The sequence below is a fragment of the Oryctolagus cuniculus genome, chromosome 11, assembly GCF_964237555.1.
Source record: "Oryctolagus cuniculus chromosome 11, mOryCun1.1, whole genome shotgun sequence".
Taxonomy (NCBI): Eukaryota; Metazoa; Chordata; class Mammalia; order Lagomorpha; family Leporidae; genus Oryctolagus; species Oryctolagus cuniculus.
This window is the reverse complement of record NC_091442.1, coordinates 60,194,684-60,209,788: the sequence shown is the minus strand read 5'-3', so window position 1 is coordinate 60,209,788 and position 15,105 is coordinate 60,194,684. Positions and strand designations below refer to the sequence as shown.

Below are 15,105 nucleotides of genomic sequence, written 5' to 3'. Positions count from 1 at the left end.
AAAAAAGCCAGCTCTGTTCTGCTTCCCACGTCAGGCAGTCTCCGCCCCCACCCAGCTCACTTCCCAGGGGCCACATCAAGCCAGGTTTTTCCACCAGCAAGGCCGTGGGCCAAGCTACACTCACTCTCCCAGACTGGCAACAGCCCCTACTCCCCCACCCTTCACTTTCCCAGGCCCCCGTGCTACTCTGCCTGCCCTTCAGGGGGTGCACCCTGGGGGAACACTGGGTTCCTCTGCCTTTAGCTGCTCGCTGCTGGACAGGCCTACTCACCTTTCCAGAGACTGGTGCTAGGAAGGCCTCAGAGAGGGAGGGTCACCCCCCCACGCCCCATTCCCAGAGGTGATTTAGTTTCCCACTCCCGTGCACACCCATCACTAGCTGTTGAATTCACAGCCTTCTGCCTAAAAACCAGTGCCTAGTGGGGGCCCAACACACCTCGAAGGCCAGAAGTACCCCTAAGTACAGGCTTTCTCAAAGTTTTTTTTTTTTTTAGAAAAGGCAATAATGTAAAGGAATTGAATAATTTATTTTCTGTATTGTAGTAGTAATGGGAGTAAATACACAAGACCTTTTTATTAATAAAACAAAAAAGAGGAAAAACAGAAGCAACAAATGAAGACCATACTGCCCATGATACATCAGCCACATGGCCAGAACACCACTTCTAAAGGACAATGGTTGCTGGTGTCACAGAGTTTTATTGCATTCGACAGGGAAAAGGTAGCAGGCTGGAATGGAAACGGTCCATCAGGGCCCTGATGGGAAAGCATTAGAGAGGTTCCAACCCCCAGCTGGGGACTCCTCTTGCTACTTCCTTTTGGAGGAGATTAAGGGGAGCCAGGGCTTCTCCCTATGACCTCATGACCTCTCGTGAAACCGATCAGTCCCAGCCAGACACAGAGAAGAGCAGCCCTGCAGCCCCAAGGGCAGCTGCTTGCATCCACCTTTCCGTTAACTGTGGGGTCCAACACGAGTGCCCGGGTTCCACACCCGCCTCCAGCTCCTGATGCAGACCCTGGGAGGCCACGGTGATGGCTCAAGTGATTGGGTTCCTGCCACTCAAATGGGAGACCTGGACTGAGTTCCCGGCTCCCAGATTCAGCCCTCAGTCCTAGCTACTGTGGGCATCGGGGGACACGAACTAGTGGATGGGAACTCTTATCTGTCTCTCTCAAATTAGAAAAAAGAAAGTTTAAATGTGGGAAGCTCCAAGGGGCTGGAGGACAACCTGAGCACAGGTGCTCTGGCTTCAAAGGCACTGGGAGAGGGGAGGACACTCTGTCTCACAGTCCTCCACGTCCTGAGACTATCACGCCTCAACTCCTCTCTGCAGAGGCTGGGTGACGGAGCTATGGCTCTGACTCCTCTCTGGGGGTGGAGAGTGAAGATGACAAAGACGGCCATCTGTCCCCTGGGAGACACAGCAGCAGTATAAGACAGGACAGAAGAGAACAGCATAACAAGTCCAACTGGAGAAAGGGCTTGAGAAAGGGTGAGGGAAGGAAGTCTGTTAGGCATAAACATCCAGGGCGCGGGGGAGGTTCCCACACTCAAGCCCACGCAGAGCTAGTCCTCTGCTGCGAATAATGCTCCGATGGCTTGACAGGAAAGGAAACTTCACAGGGCAAATGCATCTTGCACTGCCGGCTCATCATCCCAGAACAGGCCGCAGTCCCCGCCCCATCATGCCCAGCTCCAGAGCTGGCCACTGGCCCACTGAAGAGTTCCAGCCCTCAGAGGGCTGTGACGGTCTCGTGAAGAACAGCGACAGTCACACAACTTCACCCAGGCTTGAATGCTTCAGGCCGTCCCTGGCCTCCCCGTGCAGGGGTGGTGGTGGTGCAAGTGAAAGGAGGGGAGAGACTGAAGAGGGGTCACTCCTCGATAGAGACCCTCTCCAGTGCCTGGCATCATCACAGGAGTCCTCTTAGAGCCCACCTCCACGAGGGGCCAGGCTGCTGACCACCCTCCAACCCCAGCTCTGTGTCAGACTGGACGTAGTCCATCGACGTGTGTGCGTGCCTGCACCCACATCTGTAGTGTCTTCAAAGTCCTCCATCCCAGGGCCTACCAGGAGGGAAGCACGCCAGAGTGAGATCTGCAAAGTCAGACACTCTGAGTTCATCCCCCACAGCAAAGTGCATCCAGAGCAGCTGCTTGAGCCAGGTCCATCTGTCCCGTCAGGTCCTGAAGATGGCAAACAACCCCCTGCCCCCAGCTCCTCCTATTTTATAGAAACAACAGGGTATTTGACAAAGATCAAGGCACTTGGGAGACAGTCGACAATAACACTCTAATAAAGCAAGCAGACGTGTTGCAGGGAGGAGGGAGGGAAGAAACGTGGACAAAGGGGAGGAAGGACGATGTATTTCTGAGGGTCAGGAAGAGCCTGTTCCACAAGATGGGGTTACTTGGGTGGAAGGAGCCTGCAGAGTAGATTTTAGCAAAAGAGGAAGAGAAGCAGTGGCCAGAAAATCCACAGTTCCCCCAAGCCTCTGAGAGCCCCCACCACCTTGAACATGAAGCAGCAGTCACCGTGAAGCTGGCAGTCTCTTAGGCAAAGATGTTGGTAATAAAATCCAAAAACCGCTTAGCATACTGCTCAGGATGGACCGTGGAAATCTCCGCCCCCGCCTGTGAAGGAGGTGTGGACAATGACAGTGAGTCAGGCAGCTCTACCAGCCTTCCCCAGCCCCCCGGGCCAAGCCACCCCGGCCAGTCCCATCCTTTCTGACCCCACTGCTCGGGCACAAAAGGTGCTCTCTGCCCAAGGGACAGTCAAGACAGGAAAGGAAGGACCTTGGAATCCTCACCCCATGCTTGACGGTCTTAGCTGCGTGAGCTGCTTTCTTCTTGGCGTCATACTGCGTCAGGATGTCAATGAGGCCCATGAAATACACCTCCTTCTGGGGGGCCCCTGCCGAGAGAGACCCACTATGAGGGACGGGACACTCCCAATTCCCTTTCCCCACAAGACAGGCAATTTCATCTTGCAAAGCTAAGCGACCTTGCCACCCACCACCCAAGGACCACCCTCCCCCCTCCCCTCTTCCAAGTCCAGGATCTCTCTCACCCTCGGCGCTCCGGATGGCGTAGACATCAATGAAGGACTCAAATTCTCCAGGGCCCAGGGGCCGATGGGAATGGATGTAGCCTCCGATACCCTCAGGGGAGGTGCCATAGGAGCCCACCAGAGCAGGCGGTCCAGTCAGGTTACAGTCCCCATCCCACTCTGACTCGTCCTCCCGCACGGGCCCCTCCTCCTCTGGTTCAGAGCCCCGGATGATGTCGTGGATGCCCAGCAGAAGGCTGTAGTCCATGATCTTCAGCTGCACTAGAAACTGAGACCCACTGGCACATTAGACACCCCAGACTGCCCTCCCTGGCCTCCAGGTACCACCCTTACTCCACGCTGAGTTTCCAGGGCTCTCCTAGGGAACAGAAGCATAAAGACTGAGGTTGGGAGTATCTCACTGCCTAGAGGGCCTAAGATCACCCTTTTACTCACTCCAGCCAAGCCCTTTGTGGGTAACCTCTAGAGTTTTCATGTCTCATACCCAACACTCCACAGGCAGGGGACCCAGAGAATAAAGGGGAAGGGAGGGGCTCCCTCAGACTGGGAATGGAAGAGACAACTTAAAAAAAAAAAAAAAAAAAAAGGAAACAAGGCCATTCCCCAATCATCACCTCCACGTCTCTCTTCAGCTTCTCTAGGAATATTTTCTTCTCCTCTTCACCAATGTAAACTTTCTGGTTCTTGTTGAGAAAGTCCATATCCTTAAGGGTGGGCAATTCTTTAACCTAAGAACAGGTAAAGGGACATCTTGGGAACAGGTCCCTTCCCAAAGTCTCTCATCTCGCCTGGGCTCCTCTCCACCTCAGCGGCCTCTCTCTCCTCTGACTCCACACTGCGACACTCCCCCCAGGTCCCGTCTCACCTCCAGTGGCTTCCCGACACCCAAGTTGTCACAGCTTACCCCAAATCACATCCCACTTTCTGCTTACAATTTTCAGCCAAGCCTCTCTACTCCTGCTTCTTAAGCAAAAAACAGCCATTTGCATACAAGAGCCCAGAATGGAGGATGTGGCACTCCCCCCCCACTATCCCCAAACCTTCCATATGGAACCACCCATGCCAGGGACAAAGCGACAGCTCCCATCGCCCTTCCAACCTGTCCTGGACATCCCTCTTCCAGTGGTTGAAGAGAAGAATACAGCTGGCGATCCCCATCCCTTTACGGACAGACAACGGTCTGTTCCTCCTAAGATCCCTTCCACCTGCACTCCCCCCTACCTCACCCTAGCACCTAAAATTAGCATCACCTTTTCCTTATCACTGGCTTCCCGGGACACTAGGGAGCCCTGTGGAGAGACCAAGACAAAGTCAGCAGAAGTGGCTAAAAGAAGAGACAGACCAAGCTCCTGAGATGAGTGTTCACACTCACAGCCTTCTTTCTTTGAAAAGGGATCGTCCAGTGGCCCCCCAGCCCGGCCCATCCTCACCTTGAGGTCATACTTCCGGTGCACAGGCAGACGGTGACTAAACATGTTGCGCATCACAAGCATGTAGCTGTCCTCGTTGTCCACGCTGACTCGGTACATCCCCAGGAACTGGGGCAGCAGCGTGTTGCCGTGGCACTTCACGATGTACTGGGGTGGAGGGGAAGGAGGGAGTGGGGAGAGGCTGAGCAGCGGAAACACAAACGGCCCAGGCAGCAGCCCAGGCATGGGAATTCAAACACTGCCGCTCCACTCTGCTCCCAGTGGGACAGAAAACTTCAAACAGAGAGGCCACAAGAAAGGCCAGAAGTGGTGGCTGCGTCCTAAGAGGCGCCGGCAACCTGTGCACTTTCTGAATCCCCATCTCCTGTGACTTCTTCCACTTGGTGATGTCTCTTAATTCTAAAGGGCCCTTTCTCATTTCTCCTTTATCATTCTTTGAGATGAGCAAGAAAGCTATTATCCGTATCTTAGAGCCTCTCTATGTGCAAGTGGTCAGAGAACCAGGAATGGAACATACATCTGCTTATCAATGACACGATTTCATCCAGGCCCATGTTTCTTATAGAATGGCCTATAATTTGGACTCTTAAAAAGTAGTCAGCAACCAACCTGTTTCCTATCTTATTCAACTCTCAAACCGAGAACATCAAAACACCATCATTTCTCTTCTGAGATCTTCCCCAAATCCCTCAATTGTCAAATCCAATGGACATCCTGGTCAGTCATATTCCACCTGATCCTACTGACCAGTCTCTCCTTCAAGTTCTCTTCACCCTCAGCTCCCATCTGAGGGGATGGGATCTGACACTGCTCTCTGGCCTCAAATCATGGAGTGCATCAGGTCATAAAGAAAAAACTCATAGCCTCTAGGGTGCGCTCAAGGGCTCTTCTCTCCACGTGCTCCTTAAGGCGCTGTCCTCAACCTTTTCATTTCACTGCACACACTTCCCTTCGATAATCTTTTTTTTTTTTTTTTTTTTTTTTTTTTTTTTGTGACAGGCAGAGTGGACAGTGAGAGAGAGAGAGACAGAGAGAAAGGTCTTTTTTTTTTTTTTTTTTTTTTTTTTTTTTTTTTTTTTTTTTTTTTTTTTTTTTTTTTTTGACAGGCAGAGTGGACAGTGAGAGAGAGAGACAGAGAGAGAAAGGTCTTCCTTTGCCGCTGGTTCACCCTCCAATGGCCGCCGCTGCAGCCGGCGCACCGCGCTGATCCTGGCAGGAGCCAGGAGCCAGGTGCTTTTCCTGGTCTCCCATGGGGTGCAGGGCCCAAGCACCTGGGCCATCCTCCACTGCACTCCCTGGCCATAGCAGAGAGCTGGCCTGGAAGAGGGGCAACCGGGACAGAATCCGGCGCCCCAACCGGGACTAGAACCCGGTGTGCCGGCGCCGCAAGGTGGAGGATTAGCCTATTGAGCCACGGCGCCGGCTGAGAAAGGTCTTCCTTTTGCCGTTGGTTCACCCTCCAATGGCCGCCGCAGCTGGCGCGCTGCGGCCGGCGCACCGCGCTGATCCGATGGCAGGAGCCAGGAGCCAGGTGCTTTTCCTGGTCTCCCATGGGGTGCAGGGCCCAAGCACCTGGGCCATCCTCCACTGCACTCCCTGGCCACAGCAGAGGGCTGGCCTGGAAGAGGGGCAACCGGGACAGAATCCGGCGCCCCGACCGGGACTAGAACCCGGTGTGCCGGCGCCGCTAGGCGGAGGATTAGCCTAGTGAGCCGCGGCGCCGGCCGATAATCTTGTCTATATTCAGAAGCGACTTTAGGGACTGGTGCTCTGGTGTAGTTGGTAAGTTGGTAAAGCCATCGCCTGCAGTGTCAGCATCCCATATGGGCCCTGGTTCAAGTCCCGGCTACTCCACTTCTGATCCAGCTCTCTGCTATGGCCTGGGTAAGCAGTATTAGATGGCCCAAGTCCTTGGGCCCCTGCACCCACATGGGAGCCCCGGAAGAAGCTCCTGGCTTCAGATCGGCGCAGCTCCAGCCGTTGCAGCCAATTAGGGAGTGAACCAGCAGATGGAAGACACCCACCTCCCTTTGTAACTCTGCCTTTCAAATAAATAAATAAATCTTTAAAAAAAAATAAGAAGTGACTTTACGTGGTAATAATGCTAAATGACCACTTATTCATTGCACAACTCTCAAATCAACACTCCTAGTCTCACCCTCTTTCCTGACTTCCATATCCACACCCCAACCACTTACTGGACATCTACAGCTGAACAAACTGCAGAAACCTCAAACCCAGTACATCCAAACCAGACTATCTTTCTCTTTCCCAACTGTCGGTAAATGGGCAGCCAGTTATCCCCAGCCAGGAACCTGGAAGGTTCTCTGCCCTGACTCCCACAGGTTTCCCGCAGGTCTTTCTTCCCATCCCTCACGGCTCTACAAGTGCCCTCCATCTCCCTCTACCTTGAATGCGCTCTTCTACCTTGTCTATGGTTAACTCCTATTTGTCCCTCCAGAATCAAATCCTGCGATACCTCCTCTAAAAATCTCATCAAGTCTCCCAATTGCACCTCCTTCGCCAGGTGACTTGGGATGCTCTTCTCTGCATCCCCAGAACATTCTGTACATACTTCTACTACTGCACACATTTGCTGTGCGCAAATACTGGCTTAGTGTCTTGCCATCGTCTCGCCATCAGACCAAGAGCTCCTCAGGAGTCACAGCTACCTCGTTCACCAGTTTCCCTACTGCCCAACAAGGGCCAAGTAACAACAGACATTAAATATGTGTTGAGTAGAACCTTTATTCCTTGCTCATTGATTGTGATGTGAGATTTTTCTTCTGTAGAAAGACATTCAGGAAAAGTGCGTTCATCATCAAAACACTCCATCAACCCCACGTTCCAAGTTAATCTGATCAGGCAGAATAGTTTCCCTAAACTGAGGGCCGGATGTGCTTAAGGAATTCTCCCCTCCAAGATATCTCTCCCCTCCAAGATATCTCATTACGCCCCTGTCCTGGTTCTCTCTACAAACTACATGTATTCCTGGCAGTATATTTGGTGTTAATTCTTGGCCCAGTTTTTTTTTTTTTTTTTTTTTTTTTTACAGGCAGAGTGGACAATGAGAGAGAGAGAGAAAGGTCTTCCTTTGCTGTTGGTTCACCCTCCAATGGCCACGGCGGCCAGCACGCTGCGGCCGGCGCACCGCGCGGACCCAAAGGCAGGAGCCAGGTACTTCTCCTGGTCTCCCATGGGGTGCAGGGCCCAAGGACTTGGGCCATCCTCCACTGCACTCCCGGGCCACAGCAGAGAGCTGGTCTGGAAGAGGGGCAACCGGGACAGAATCCGGCGCCCCGACTGGGACTAGAACCTGGTGTGCCAGCGCCGCTAGGCAGAGGATTAGCCTATTGAGCCACAGCGCTGGCAATTCTTGGCCCAGTTCTGACTTAGCCTTTGGTTTATATTTCACCACACACATGCCCTTTTTCCATAGAGGTTTTAGATTATAAGAACCAAATGAGAGGGACACATCCCAACTCTTCTGTCAAGTCAAACACAAGTATGTACAGTGTGAAATTCCTAGTTTACAAAAAACATATAGAGAGGGTAGGGTGAGAAGTATCACTATGTTCCTAAATCTGTATATGTATATATGAAATACTTGAAGCTTATATAACTTAAATAAAGGTTTAAAAACATTTTGAAAAACATATGGAGCACTTCCTGGGGAGAAAAATGGCTTTTAGGGGAAGAAAGAGCTAGCAAGTCTCCCCGGGGGCTCTGACAGCCCAGCTGTGTCTAAATGGGGAGGGGAGGGAAAGAACAGGGCTGAGGGGTCTGACCTGGTGGTAGTTGGAGAGGTTGCTGTGCATGTCAGCAATGTCCTCGCTGGACACTTCTTTGATGACCAGAGTCCGATCGTAGGAGATGAGGAAGCGACCATCACTGCCTTCACTTTCACTCGGGGGGCTTCTCGTAAGGGACACCTGGGACACAGAACAGGCTAGAGGCTCTCACCAGCCACGTGACCTGGGCAGGTCACCCAGCCATGCCCAGAGGCTCTTCTCCCCTTCACATGGAGATACGAGTCAAAGCACAATGGTCAACTCATGCTTCTGGGAGTGGATAAAACCCTGGATAAGAGATGAGGCAGGGGTTCTTAATCCACTGTCTATATATACGGACTGAATGACACGGAATGCAAAATTCTTAATGTATCTACATTCCCCACCCTCTCCCCGGACTGAGTTCTCAGCTTTAATTAGGTTTTTGAAGTTGTCTGTTACCATTAAAAAGATAAAAAATCATATTGACCAAGGCTCTCCTTTCTCCAAACATGACTGTCCCAAGAACTCCCTCAGTTACTGCAGAGAAGGATGGCCATCACCCCACAAGGGACTCTCACCAAGTAATCCTGGTCATCAATGCCAAACCGATCACGGAGGTTCCTGAAGACCTGGGGACAATACTCCTTGAACTTGAAATGACTGGGCAGATTTTCCCTGAAATGCAGGTTTTCAAGGTAAGACAACAAGGTAATCATTTATCTCATATTTATATAGTACTTGACAGTGTATAAAACACCTTCCACACCTAATAGTCATTTGAGTCTCATAAAACCCCGTGAGCTACTTTAAGAGGAACACTATTCTGTTTTATGGAAAAGGAACGTGTCTCTCAGAGGAGTTGAGGGCCCTGCCTAAGTCACACAGCTGGCAAGTGGGCTGGGTAGAGCCAGACCCCACTGTCTGGGGAGACTCTGGCATCTCCGAAATTTCAAGCACCGAGAGACATCCTACAGTCAGCAGCGGATACCACTGTTCTGGATGGCATCCTCTCATCCCAGAACGGCTTTATTTCAGGGAGTTCTTATCAGAAGCTCATGGGAACAGCATCTGCATGCATTTGCTCTACGGAGTTGTCAGGCTGGAGGAGAGAGTCACACTGCCACATATAAGGATGTAGGGAACATCAGAAATTGTTGGAATTGTTTCCTGTGTACCAAACTGCAGCGGGAAGGACATCTGACCACACAGCTTGCAAACTGACTTTTAGATCTGAAACCTTCAACTCTCTGTATCTGTTATGATTACTTAGGATTCTCTTCCTAGAAGGTTGACGTGAGAATGGCAGGAATTGCTACTTACCTATGGAAAAGGTGGTTGTTGACCTTGATCTTGGAGCTGGCCTTGAAGTCATCTGGCAGCAACATCACTGGAGGAGGCACCTGGCTGAGCTCATTGATCTGAAAAGGCAAGACATACATGGGGGCAATGAGTGGTGCCGAGTGACTCGTATGCTCTGTCTGCGCAGAATCAGGAGAGGACAACTCAAACCCGACTCCTTTAAAAGCACTGGCTGGCGCTGGGCACCGTGGAACACTGGGTTAAGCTGCCACTTGGGATGACTGCATCCATATCAGAGTCCTGGCTGCTCCTCTTCCGATCCAGCTCCCTCCTAATGCACCTGGGACGCAGAGTCCCTGCCACCCACGTGAGAGAACTGGCTCCTGGCTTCAGCCCGGCCCCCCCTGGCTGTTCTGACCATTTCAGGAGTGAACCAGCAGACCAAAGATCTCTTTCTCTCTGTTTATCCCTCCTTCTTTATTCTTTTAAACAAACAAACAAATGAATCGTTCTAAAATAAACAAATAAAAGCACCAGCTACGCGTTTGCTTGAGGAAAGTGAGAGAGCCTGTGCAAGCCCGGGGGCACTGCGGCAAGCGATCCTCACACGCACACCCCGACAGAACTTCATGCTCACAACAGTCGTTTTATATTAGGCAAACCCTGTAAGCAACTCAGCACTATTTTTAAAACTGTGAGAAATTCTAGAAAAAAAAAAAAAACCACCCTCAGCAAACCCAAGACAAACAGTTACATGCTCCATTTTTTTTAAAAACCCATTCTGCAAGTGCCCAACAGGGTTAATGGGACTCCGAGGGTCAATGGTGGCAGGCAGAATGAGTTGCCCAGGCACAGCAGTAAAGACACCAGTTAGGACACCCACATCCTGTATCCAATGCCTGGGTTTGAGCTTCATTGCTGCTCTCAATTCCAGTTTCCTGCTCATGTGTACCTGGGAGGCAGCAGGTGATGGCTCAAGTACTTGAGTTCTTGCCACCCCCATAGGAGACCCAGACTGAGTTCCCAGCTTTTGGCTTTGACCTGGCCAGCCCTGGCCGTTGCAGGTATTTGGAGAATGAACCAGTGGATGGAAGATATTTCTATGTATCTATTTCTGTGCTTTTCAAATATATACAAATAAATTTTAAAATTTTAAAATTTTAAAAACAAAATATTTTAACATGCAGAGGTAAACAAATTAAAAAAAAATCACCCATGTCCTTTAAAAGGCATCTTTTTTTAAATTAATTAATGTATTTGAAAGTCACGGTTACAGAGATGGATCTTCCATCCTCTGGTTCACTCCCTAGATGGCTGCGACGGCCAGGGCTGCGCCAGGAGCTTCTTCAGGGTCTCTCCCCCGTGGGTGGCAGGGGCCTCGGGCCATCTTCCACTGCTTTTCCCAGGCCACCACCATGGAGCTGGACTGGAAGTAGAGTAGCTGGGACTCTAATCAGCGCCCACATGGAATGGTGGCATTGCAGGCGGCAGCTTTACCCACCATGCCACAATGTCAGCCTCCGAAGTATCCTCTTATGAACAGAAAGAGTCCTTCCAGAGCACTCTGACCAGCTCTCTGCCCGGCTGGGTGTAAGGCAAAAGAGCTGATGCCAGAGGGAATGCAGGTGATCAGAGGATATAAGCTCATTAGATCTCTCTCTGAAGCCAAGCCAACCTCCAACCCAAAGACTGCAAGCTTTGCATGCACTCCTCAGGCCCCGGGATCTACACTCTGCTAATTCTGGGCAGAAAAGGAGCTCCTAACAAGTCCCAGGGAGATGGCTTTGTTGCTGGTGCTGCTGCAGTATCAGCTGCCTTTAATTGTGCATGCACCACAAGACTAAGCACTAGTCTAGGTAAGCTCCCCTCCTAGACTGTGAGCTTTTCAAGGGCAAGGACCCATTTTAGTGCTCTGCATCTCTCAGGGGCCCAGTTCGCACAACATCCCACACACAGTGGTCCCCAAGAGTTTATCAACTGAACGCACGGAGGCTTTGCTCATCCTTGCGCGATCATTAGACAGAGGTTATGAATTGCGATCTAACCTAAATCCCACACAATGCAGTGCATCCAATTTCCTCGTGTTCTCAGTCGAAAAGGAGGACAGAACATATTCCTCCAAAAAAAAAAAAAAAAAAAGCCACTTGAGATTTCTAGCCTACAATTCAGCTGAGGCTCTCCCTACCCCTCTCACCACCTGCTTACAGGCTGAATCATCACTAAGGCATATGCTCAAGGAATTTCTCCATTCCAGACACTTGAATGTCTGTTAGCTGGAGGGTAGGGTGTGGACGCTAAAGTACACGTACCTGGGGCAGCTGAGGCAGCTCTTACATGTAATTCCCCCAATCCTTACCAAAGGAAAGTCCTTCCTGTTAGCTTCCCACAGGAAGGGATGAGTCACTGCAAGGTAGACACGTGAGGCCGTGCTACCTGCATCAGCCTTGCCTCCGCTCGGCTGCTAGGAAGACACAACCACCCAGAGAGCCACAAATGCAGAATGGGGCCAAGGGACCCGGCCCGACATTCTGAATCACAGATTAAGAACGTCGAAAAAATTGCATTCTTCCTCAGCACTTCCACCTCCACAACCCTACGAAGGGCTGCAACAATTCAAGGATGCTGACTTCTAAAATGCTCCCTGTCACATTTAAGATCACCGCATCCCTCCCATTCCCCAGTGGGCGGGGCGGGGCGGGGGCGTGACATCTGTGCTTCCTTCCCGGGAAGCATCATCAGGAAAGGCCACGAACAGCCTTCCCTGGCCTCCTCCCGACGCCCAGGTTATACTCTCTAGGGCGGTTTCCCGTTTTGAAAGTTCACCCACACAGTATATCCACGTCCGGGGCTCCTTAGCTCTCTCCCTGGTCAAAGCCGATCCCCGCTCGTACCAAGTACCGCCATCCAGTCCCGAGTGAGTGCAGCCTCTAGGCTGGGGGAGGGGGCAGGTGGCCTATCTAAAATGCTGTACCTCCGGAAGGGATAAGCAGGACTACAAGGTCCGGGAAATCTAGCGCTTCCCCAGACAAAGCCAAGGCTCCGAAATCAAGCACTGGGGCCGGGACGCAAGGTGGAAAGGAAAGGGAACCACCCCCTTCTTCCAGACACCCCCCCTGTTTCTCCCTCTCCCACCGAGACCTCATCACCTCCAATCCCAAAGAGACATTACCCCACACGAGGTCCTTCCCGCGGGAGCCCAGTACTGGCTAGCCTCCGGTGCCGGTGGCTGGGGCCGGATCCGGCAGTAAGGAGTTAAGGGCAGAGGGGAGGGTAGAAACAGTCCACCCCAGGAGGAACACCTGGGGCCCGGCCGGCAGAGCCCGGGCAGCCCGGGGCAAAGTGGCAGCGCGAGGAGATCTGGAAACAGAGATGGCCCGTGGCGCCGGGGCTGAGGGCTGGGGTCGGGGGTAGGGGTAGGGGTAGGGGTAGCGGTGGGGGCTAGGGCCGGTTCTTACCGAGTGGGCTACACCCCACAGGAACACGCCCACCAGCGGGTCGGCCGCCCGGAACACTTTCACCTTCTGCTGCACGAAATGCTTCTTCTTGGTTTTGGAGGCGAAGCCGAAACCCGGGCCGGGGCCCGCTGCCGCTGCCGGGACGGTGGCCGGCGGGACCGAGGAGGACGCCATAGTCTCCCGCGCACCGGGCCGAGCGTAAGCGGGGAGCCGGCCGCGATCCCGGCGCCAGACCCCGGAAGCGGTGCTCACCTGCACCGCCGTCACGTGACCGGAGACCAGCCCCGCAGGCGCGCGGGCGAAGGGCGGGGCGGCGGTGGCTCCGCCCCCCGCGCCTCGGCGCAGCCAGCGCGGTGGGTGGGCTCACCTGGCTCGGTGGCCCGCTTGCTGGTGCGGGGTCTCCGGGGGGCTGAGAGCAGCCGGCGAGGCCCTGACCCGTCGACTGGGCGTGCGAGGTGCGGCTGGAACTGGACTGCTTCACTTTCAGGTCCCGGGCTGCCTTGCTGCGAAGTCGCCGCCTTCCGGTGTTGCCCAGTTCCTGAGAAACCTCCCGCCCGCGGCTCACGCAAGAGCTTTTTCTTTCCTGAGGGGTTGGGGAAGGGCAGGCGCTGGAAATCCAAAACGCTAGCTTACGTAAATTCATTCATTCATTCAACAAGCGTTTATTTGTACCAGGTCCTGTTCTGGGGGCTGATTCTCCTCATTTGATTGGAGCAGCGATAGGACTGTTCTTGCCCCTTGTTCAGAGTCTAAAGGCCGAGGTGGGACAAGGGGCCGTAGACTGGAGCTGTGTGTGGCCTTCAGAGAGGAGAGCGTGCGGGTATGGAGGGCTGCGTGGGGTTCAGGGCTACGGGTGAACAAGCTTTCTAGGCAGAGAGAACAGTGGACAAAGACAGGGAGACGAGAAAGCTTCTGGGAGCTGTAACTAGCAAGGTAGGGCTGGAACTTAAGAACCGGGGGAAGAAGCAAGACAAGGTTAGAGAGGGTAGGCACTGGGGTCACTCAGGTGGTTTTAATCTACTTAGTGGGCTTTGAGAGGGACGGCTTGGGCCTCGTGCTGGAGGGAGGGGCGCCGGAGTATTGCAGAAGTTGGGGCAAAGAGAAAGAACCAAAGCAGTGGCTGTGAGGCTGGAAAGCAGAGGACGGCAGTCAAGATTGGGAAAATCCAGGGCCGCCATCCCGAATGGGCACTGGTTAGAGTCCCAGCTGCTTCACTTCCAGTCCAGCTCGGCTAATGCCCCCTGGTAAAGCAGCAGAAGATGGCCCAAGTCCTTGGGTCCCTGCACCTTCCTGGGAGACCCGGAAGAAGCTTCTGGCTCCTGGATTTGACCTGGCCGGGCCCCGGCCCTTTTGGCCATTTGAGGAGTGAACCAGTGGATGGAAGATTTTCTCCCTCCCCCAACTCTGATTTTCAAATAAATAAATAAGCTGGAGACTGATATTAACAAGGAAGATGCAGAGTGCCCAAGTCGCTATCAATTTGAGTTATTTTTGTATTAGGGTCCTAGGTAGGAATCTCAAGAATGAGGGATCTAGGTGGAATGCACTTTGGCCGGAAGGAAACAAAGGATAGGAGTACACAGGTCAGTGTAGGTGTTGGGGGCATAACCGCCTTGCTCAGGCACCCCCGGTGGCCCTTTGAAGCAGCTGACAGGGAGGGGTGCTAGGAGTGGGGACTTGGACCAGGTGCTCTGGAGGGAGGAAAGGCGCAGAGCGAGGGGGCAGAGGGAACGCTGAGTGGCATGGGGGCTCCGGCAGGCTGAGTAGGTTCTCCGTCCACAGTCGCCCCAATGTTTTGGTCATGCAGAAGCTTTGAAGTCTGAGCAGAGGAGTCAGCGTGGGACAAGGGAATTGACTGTTAGGGAGGGATGGGGACACACAGGAGAGGGAGGAGGTGTTGCTGGGACTGAATAGTGGGTGGGGTAAAAAGAAGAGAATATGTTAGATTACAAACTACCTAGACATCTGCCAGTGGAGGAATGATTGGATAAGCTATGGGGTGCCAGGACCAACATTGTGGCACCATGGGTTAGGCTACCACTGCGACGCTGACATTCCATCCAGCTCCCCACTA

General features: G+C 52.8%; 1 protein-coding gene and 1 long non-coding RNA gene across 6 annotated transcripts; one reads left to right on the top strand and one right to left on the bottom strand.

Annotated features, from left to right (window-relative positions):
• Positions 1-508: 508 nt before the first annotated feature.
• Positions 509-13,326, bottom strand: PIP4K2C (phosphatidylinositol-5-phosphate 4-kinase type 2 gamma). 5 transcript variants are annotated; one of them, XM_051832970.2, is made up of 11 exons: positions 13,032-13,326; positions 9,598-9,695; positions 8,856-8,952; positions 8,293-8,436; positions 4,505-4,651; positions 4,325-4,363; positions 3,689-3,802; positions 3,075-3,342; positions 2,815-2,918; positions 2,514-2,635; positions 509-2,225 (listed from the first exon to the last, which is right to left on the bottom strand). In XM_051832970.2, the coding sequence occupies exons 1-10, from the start codon at positions 13,203-13,205 to the stop codon at positions 2,555-2,557; spliced, it is 1,266 nt and encodes a 421-aa protein (XP_051688930.1). In that variant the 5' UTR covers positions 13,206-13,326; the 3' UTR covers positions 509-2,225; positions 2,514-2,554. The 5 variants fall into 5 exon arrangements, with proteins under 5 accessions (XP_051688930.1, XP_051688929.1, XP_051688931.1 ...); XM_051832969.2 differs by having other exon boundaries at positions 509-2,068; positions 13,032-13,313; XM_051832971.2 differs by having other exon boundaries at positions 2,537-2,635; positions 13,032-13,313.
• On the top strand, positions 7,560-10,109 carry LOC127487430 (uncharacterized). Its single transcript, XR_007914229.2, has 3 exons — positions 7,560-7,681; positions 8,801-8,972; positions 9,548-10,109. It is a non-coding gene; the product is annotated as an uncharacterized lncRNA (long non-coding RNA).
• Positions 13,327-15,105: the final 1,779 nt, after the last annotated feature.